This window comes from Myxocyprinus asiaticus, chromosome 6, assembly GCF_019703515.2.
Source record: "Myxocyprinus asiaticus isolate MX2 ecotype Aquarium Trade chromosome 6, UBuf_Myxa_2, whole genome shotgun sequence".
Lineage (NCBI taxonomy): Eukaryota > Metazoa > Chordata > Actinopteri > Cypriniformes > Catostomidae > Myxocyprinus > Myxocyprinus asiaticus.
Genome location: NC_059349.1, coordinates 54,619,521 through 54,627,172, shown reverse-complemented (window position 1 = coordinate 54,627,172; position 7,652 = coordinate 54,619,521). Strand labels below are relative to the sequence as shown.

At 36.7% G+C, this 7,652-nt stretch overlaps 1 protein-coding gene across 1 annotated transcript in view; it reads left to right on the top strand.

Annotated features, from left to right (window-relative positions):
- LOC127442762 (uncharacterized) overlaps positions 1-7,652 on the top strand; it is a 62,284-nt gene continuing 54,632 nt past the window's right edge. Inside the window, exons 1-4 of the mRNA XM_051700931.1 lie at positions 1-127; positions 3,975-4,332; positions 5,516-5,607; positions 6,013-6,082. Of these exons, the coding sequence (XP_051556891.1) occupies positions 4,098-4,332; positions 5,516-5,607; positions 6,013-6,082 (397 nt within the window). The 5' untranslated portion in view covers positions 1-127; positions 3,975-4,097. The remainder of the gene's footprint in view (positions 128-3,974; positions 4,333-5,515; positions 5,608-6,012; positions 6,083-7,652) is intronic.

Genomic DNA, 7,652 nt, shown 5'->3' with positions numbered 1-7,652 from the left:
CAGTGCACAGTAGACTATAGAATGACTCTCCGGCAAGACAACGTTTGTAAAAAATAATTTCAAGTGTGCAATCTGTGGATGTTCGTCTCATGTAAGAGAGTATCCGTAGGCTGTTGGCAGATATGGGGTGAGTAAACGCTTTTTTTGTGTTTATTGGGCAAGCACAGACAGTTATTGGTCAATGTTTGCAATCTAAAAATGGCCAAAATCAGTGTATATGTAACTGATGAATAATAAAGAAATAAACAATGACAGTAGAGTACAATGGGGTGGGCTAAAGGCACTTTCCAAACACATGTTTGTCACTATACACCAATCCTTGATGTCACCGCGTGCAATGTATAAAGATTGATTTTGAGGCAATATTATCTATGATTTATTTAACTTTTAAATTGTTGCAAATTTATGTTGCTATTTATTTTGAGACTACATACTTTAACATATCCGTTTTTAGTTCACGCTGATTAAATAAAAAAATAACTGTCCAAAAATGTGAAAAAAAATATTTTGTGGTGAATATAACAAAAATGATTAAGTACATTCTACATTGAATAAGTTAAATCATGAACTTTGATTTCTACATTTGTTTTAAATCCAAATGTAATAATTTATACTCTAGCTTATAAATATTATATGATTATTTATCTTTACAATGCATCATCATGTATTAATCCTAAAGTAGACCTCATCATATTTATTCAATTATTTGAGTAAATGTCACTGATAAATAAAATAAGTACATTTTACTTAACTTTTCGAAGCTGTTGTTCCCAGCATGAATAATTAATGAGCTTGTGTGTTTACACTGTTTGCAAGTTTATTTACGAAATATAGCATGTCCATTCAAAGCTTTGTATGTAGTTAACAGAATTGTACAATTAATATGAAATTTAACAGGTATCCAATGTAACGATGATAAAATGGGGCTAATATGATCATATTTCTTGGTTCTAGTCAGCACTCTGACAGCTGCATTTTGAACCAATTGAAGTTTATTTATTGATCTTGCTGGACATCCTCCCAGTAATGCATTACAATAATCTAGTCTTGAGGTCATGAACGCATGAATTAGTTTTTGGGCATCAGCAACAGAGAGCATGTGTCGTAACTTAGCAATATTTCTTAGGTGGAAGAATGCTGTTCTACAAACATAGGAAACTTGATTTTCAAAGGACAGATTGGTATCAAATATAACACCTAAGTTCTTCGCTGTAGAAGACAACGTATCAGTACATCCATTGAGAGGATTTCTGGTCCAATAATTAGTACCTCTGTTTTGTCTGAATTGAGTAGAAGGACATTTCTGGCCATCCAATCTTTGATTTCATTGATACACTCTGCTAATTTAGAGAGTTGTGAATTTTCATTGGGTTTAGAAGAAATATAAAGTTGGGTATCGTTGGCATAACAGTGGAAACTTATTCTATAATTCCTGATAATATCTCCCAGGGGAAGCATATATAAGGAGATTTAGATTTTTAAAAGTTTATTTAAATGCCATGTACATCAGATTTTACATCAAGTTAAATTTACTTGCTCACTTCAGTCAATATGAGGCTCATGTCATGAAATTAAGTAGATTTTACTTATATTTTTTAACTATTAGAATTTACTTAGAAAAACTGTGCAAAAAAATTTACCAAATAAACATTAAGTAAATCTTACTTAGTCCACCATTTTCTGAAGTGGTTAATTTAAATAAGCATTACTCAAAAAATAATCTAGCTCTCAATTTTTAAGTTGACAAATTTTGCCCCTCTCTCTATATCACTATAGACCAATCCTTTGCCAGTGTCACCGCTTATGTCACAGAAGTTGTTGCACAACACTAAACATTTATCAGTTTCCGATGTTGAGAAGTGATTTCGAGGGCTCTGTTTAAAAATGGGATAAAACACACGCTGGGCTAAACTAACCCAGCAAGTTGGCTATTTATTCAACCCAAACCCAGGAATGGGGTAATTTGATCTCATTAGTGGGTTAATATTTTCAGATTGTTTTATCCTTAAAATATTGTAAAATAAACCACTCCATAAACAAGTGTGTAAACATGGTAGCTCCTTTATTTTGGATGAATATAAATACATGCAATAAGTACATTTAAACTCATTTTACAAACGTTTTAATAAACAGCATGTAGAACAATAAAGTAACATTTAAATAAACTAGGCATTAAATACATTAATGTATTAACATAATTAGTTCACCCAAAAATGAAAAATCTCTAATTTACTCACCCTCATCCCACACGTGTGACTTTCTTCTGATTCTAAAATAATTTGTTTTTGTTCAGAATATTTCTACTCTGTTGGTCCATTCTGTCCAAGTGAATGGTGACCAGAACTTTGAAGCTCCAAAAAGCACATAAAGGCAGCATAAAAGTAATCCATAAGACTCCAGTGGTTTAATCCACATCTTCAGAAGTGATATGATAGATGTGGGTGAGAAACAGATCAATAAGTCATTTTTTTTACTTTAAATCACCACTTTCACATCTGGAAGAAAAACTAAACAGATGCCACATGTGACTTTTAGATGTGAAAGTGAAGATTTACAAAAAGCATTTGTAATTCAACCCTATCTCACTGTTTGACTGAGGACTCCAGTTCAAACAAATAAGGCTGGGCATAGAAGTGCATCTATTTTTTGACTACAAACTCTTCAGACATGTTTTGTTAATTCTGCTCTCTGGTTTGTGTGCAGCTATGTTGCGTTTTCTGTTGTTAATGTCGCTGGTGGTCCTGTTGAAGCGAAAACAAAATGAGTTTTCACTTGAACGCCCCACCTCGTGAGCGGCAGCGTTAACACTGTTGCTGTCGTGCAAAGAGTTTTAAAGCTCGCGTGCAGACTTATGAGTGCACAGGAGTTCAACCATAGGTCAAGAGTTTCGCTTAATAATACGTTAGATTTGGGTTTGATTCTCACCCAACTTTATGGTATTCCTTCAAAACAAGACATGAGTCACATACAACAATTTATTAGACTTCTGAATTATACTTTTGTGTTCTTTTGAAGCTTGAAGAGGTGGTCACCATACACTGCCATTGTATGACATCATCGAGCACAACATTTATTCACAATTTCTCCCTCTGTGTTAAGAAAAATAAAGAAAGTCATATAGGGTTATAACAACACAGGGGTGAATAAATAAGACTGAATTTGTTATTTTTGGGTGAACTACCCCTTTAAATGATGCACTTAGCCATGTTGTACCCTATGTATGTTTTGAACTTAAGGAAAATGCGTATGTAACGAACTTGTAATCTAATTGCTGTAGTTGCTGAAACGTTGTTTGTATAAAGTGTGTCTATTTCAAAGCCTCAAATCCATATTTGGCGGGGTTAAAAGATGTTTGGACCCAAACCTCCCCGTAGGATACTGCTCATCTCCTCTACTGACTTCCATTAAAACAGAGCACCAGCCTCTGTAATATTCCGTGTTTCTCAATGTCTCGTCTATATCACGATTTACGGTACTCAAAAACAAGAGTTCTGGACCAGAGCCCTTCTACCATTCTAACCATACAATTTCATAAAATAATAGAATTGAACGAGCTGGTCCCATAGTTATTCTAGGCAAGGAGACTAGAGGCCTTTGTTTTTTAATAGATGTCAATACAGGAGTTGCTTCAGAATGCTGAATAAACTGCTTTTGTGAGGAAACAGCTCATCACTTCATGAATTGATCATCTGTCCACTAATCTTCAACGCGTTTTACACTAAACAATCCTTTTGGAATAAACTATGTGTAGAGTTTACTACGATGAAAGTGCTGTTTTTTAAGATAATTCACGGACGATTTTGCGATAGTTAGATGTCGGTTTACGGCACATTCCCTTCATTTGTATGGCACCCGCAAACGGTGATTAACTGTCGTAACACGCTAGTTGATCGTTACGCTCGCTCCTATGGTAGAACCGCGGAGGGTGAACCAACAGTAAAAGATCTCTTATCTCATTATTCGACTCTCAACAGGCTCTAATTCCGCACCAGCCTGGACGAAGAGGACTCACAACATCACCAAACCAGCACCAGATAAACACTCGTGGACTCTCACCACTGATAAGAGGGTTATTTTATGGTAGTTTCAGTATCAGGATGTCCACATCTGTCGATATTCACGCGCAGCTGGCGTCTATTGTCGAGCGGTTCGCCAAATGTGCGCTACTGGAGATGAGTCGAGCTGTGGATCAGGAGATCAACCGCAGACAGATGGAGGTCGAGACTCTGATGGTCAAACTCCAGTTTACTGAGAGCGAACTCCGAACAGCCCGAAAGAACCAACCGAACCTGCGATCAGTGGGAACACAAGCCAATGACACTGAACAGAGAGGTAAACAAAAGTGAAAACAACATAGATTTATAGGCCTAGATAGATAGATATAGATAACTACAGCCTTAACAGGAAACATTGACTCATAAACAGAGATGTTAACCAGTTCCAATGGTTCCTTCAAGTCTTTAGTTATCACTTTAGGTTCTTTTTTTTACCTCATTGAGCATTCTGCGGTGTGCCCTTTGAGTCATTCTGGCTGGACAGCCACTTCTAGTGAGAGTACCTATAGTACTAAATCATCTCCATTTATAGACAGTTTGTCTGTCTGTGGACAGATGAATATCTAAGCTCTTCCAGATAACTTTGTAACCCTTTCCAGCTTTATGCAAATCAACAATTATTGAATGTAGGTCTTTTGAAATCTCCTTTTGGCAAGGCAATATTTGAGTGCATTTTATAAGTCATAATAGCTGTAACCCACACCTACAATCTCGTTTCATTAATTGGATGCCAGGTTTGCCAACTCCTGACTCTAATTATCTGTTGTTGATGTCATTAGCCTAGGGGTTCACATACTTTGTCCAACCTACACTGTGAATGTTTGAATGATGTATTCAGTATGTACAAGAACAATACAGTAATTTGTGTTATAATTTAAAACAGTGTTTTTTTCATGATTGTAATGTAATTAGATGAAGATCAAAGCAGATTTTAAGACAGCATGGTGACAATTTTCAATATGAGAGTGAACTGTTTCTTTAAGAATGCCTTGTTTTGGGGGTCTGGGTAGCTCAGCGAGTATTGACGCGACATGCTGAGTGACTCCAGCCAGGTCTCCTAAGCAACCAAATTGGCCCGGTTACTAGGGAGGGTAGAGTCACATGGGGTAACCTCCTCGTGGTCGCTATAATGTAGTTCTCGCTCTCGGTGGGGCGTGTGGTGAGTTGTGCGTGGATGCCGTGGAGAATAGCGTGAAGCCTCCACAGGCGCTACATCTCCGTGGTAACGCACTCAACAAGCCACGTGATAAGATGCGTGGATTGACGGTCTCAGATGCGGAGGCAACTGAGATTCGTCCTCCGCCACCCGGATTGAGGCGAGTCACTACGCCACCACGAGGACTTAGAGCGCATTGGGAATTGGGCATTCCAAATTAGGGAGAAAAAGGGGAGAAAGAAAAAAAAATGATGCCTTGTCTTTATGAATTTCATGTAGTTCCCACCATTGTTTTCCCTACTAGAGATAAACCTGGACCATGTGAAGTTGAGTGAAAATCATGAAGGATACACAGAAACACACACTGATAATTCTTTGCAGACTTTCACATTCAACGTAAGTACTAATTTATTAATTGGTCGTTGTTTATTTACTCTTTTAAAGGAACGTTCTGGCTTCAATATGAGTTAATAGTTGTAATATCCAATTGGTATAGGTTAGTAAGTGATTTTATCACACTAAAATCATGTTAAACCACATATTGTTTACGTCTTGAGTCTATACTTTTTTTAACTGAGTATTTTAATGTTTACGGATTGACCCCATTCACTTCCATTGAAAATGTCTCACTGTAACCAAGATTTTTATTATTTTTATAAACAACATTTTAAAGTCAACATTATGCCACAAATGCTGTCGATTGAGCTTAACTTGTATTGAACCCGGAATATTCCTTTAAATAATGCATCCTTCCGAAGTGTGACATATTGTGACTTGATTGTTTGGCATTCCCAAATGCAGGCAGATGGAGTCAAATCCATTCAAATCAAAGAGGAACACATGGAGGAACAACAGTGGGACAGTGGACAGAGTAAAACATATACACCTATATTAACCTTGGACCTCGTTCGTGAAACACAAGCAGTACGAATCTCTGTGTAAATCGTTCGTAAAGCCGTTCTGATGTAAAATTCTCGGATTCATGAAAGTTTTCATATTTTCAAAATGTTTGGTTGGTACAAACAAAATGTACTCCTGTGTCTGACCGCGTGTAAATCGCATATTAAACTCTAAATCCTTAAACTCTATAGACCCGCTGGTGGGTCCAAAAGGGGCGCTATATTCCAAAAAAAGTTTACGCTTAAAACGTTAACGTTTCCGTTTACATAAGTCAGGCATATGAGGTATCATTTGAAAGTGTAGAATCTGACCTTTTCATATATACCCATCACTTCTGCATTTATGTTACTTAAAATAACAAAATAAGGCCTCAAAACATTCACGTCGCAAATTAGCGCCCCCTAGTGGTAATGTGAAATATTTATATGAAAATAAAAGTCCTTCACATAGCACATAAATGGACAAGTCATATATCAAATGAAAGCTCTCACTATCAGAAATGTGTCTGTATAGTTAATTTTGTTGCCATAATATCACAGTTCAAAAGATTTTCAAAAGAATCACAAAGTGAAATATGATTTCTGTAAGTCATCAAATACAAACGTCTCTTTTATACTCCGATAACTGCTGCTGTAAGCCCCAAATAGCTAAAAACTTTATATCTACTTTTACCTTAGGGAGTTTTCTAAAACAATTTAAAAAATGTTACTTGTCTGGGAGCTTGCTTGTGTGAGTAATCTAATGTTATATCTTAGATGTCCGGAACAAAATGTGCCATTCAGAAGGAAAAGCATACAAAACAAATCATCAGAAAAATATGTTTTTGACTACTGATGATAAAACATTATATATAATTGAATATTCAAATAGGTTTTTGCTTCTCGCGCCTTGCTTCTCACTGATTCTCACAGAGCTGTGTGATTAAGAGCTCGAGCTTTAAGAGCTTTGCGCTCGCGCTGTTCTGTCCATTGAGCCATATCCAGAGTCATACAGGTGCATTAGTTGAGGTTGTGCCTCTACCTGTGTATTTGACGCTGCTAAACCAGATACTTCAGATGCATCGCTAGACTTCAAAATCAGATGAACCGCGGTACAAACGCGTACAAGCCCGTATAATTGAGAAACAACTGATATACTCCAAGTCTAGATAAACGTTTTAATGCAAAGTGGAACTTGATGATAGATTTGATTATTATGAGTGATAAACGCCCCCCATTTGTAACCTACCACCCCCTTCTCTACTAATTTGCTCTCAGCGCCCCTGGCATCCTTTGAACGCCCCCTGGGTGGCGGTACCGCCCCCATTGAGAACCCCTGTTGTAGTGCTTTCTGCCACCTAGTGGAATAAAATGAGACTTTTCAAAAAGAAGTAGAGTGAACAGAACCAGAATGACATGTTTACAAAGTTTTTTGTTTACTTTATCATAAGATTATAAACACATACAATATTATTTATAAATGATTGGAGTCTTATTTTTTTATTTGGGGGTTCTCTGAAAAATGAGACCAATTCTTTGCAATTAGTTCACAGTATGTGTGAA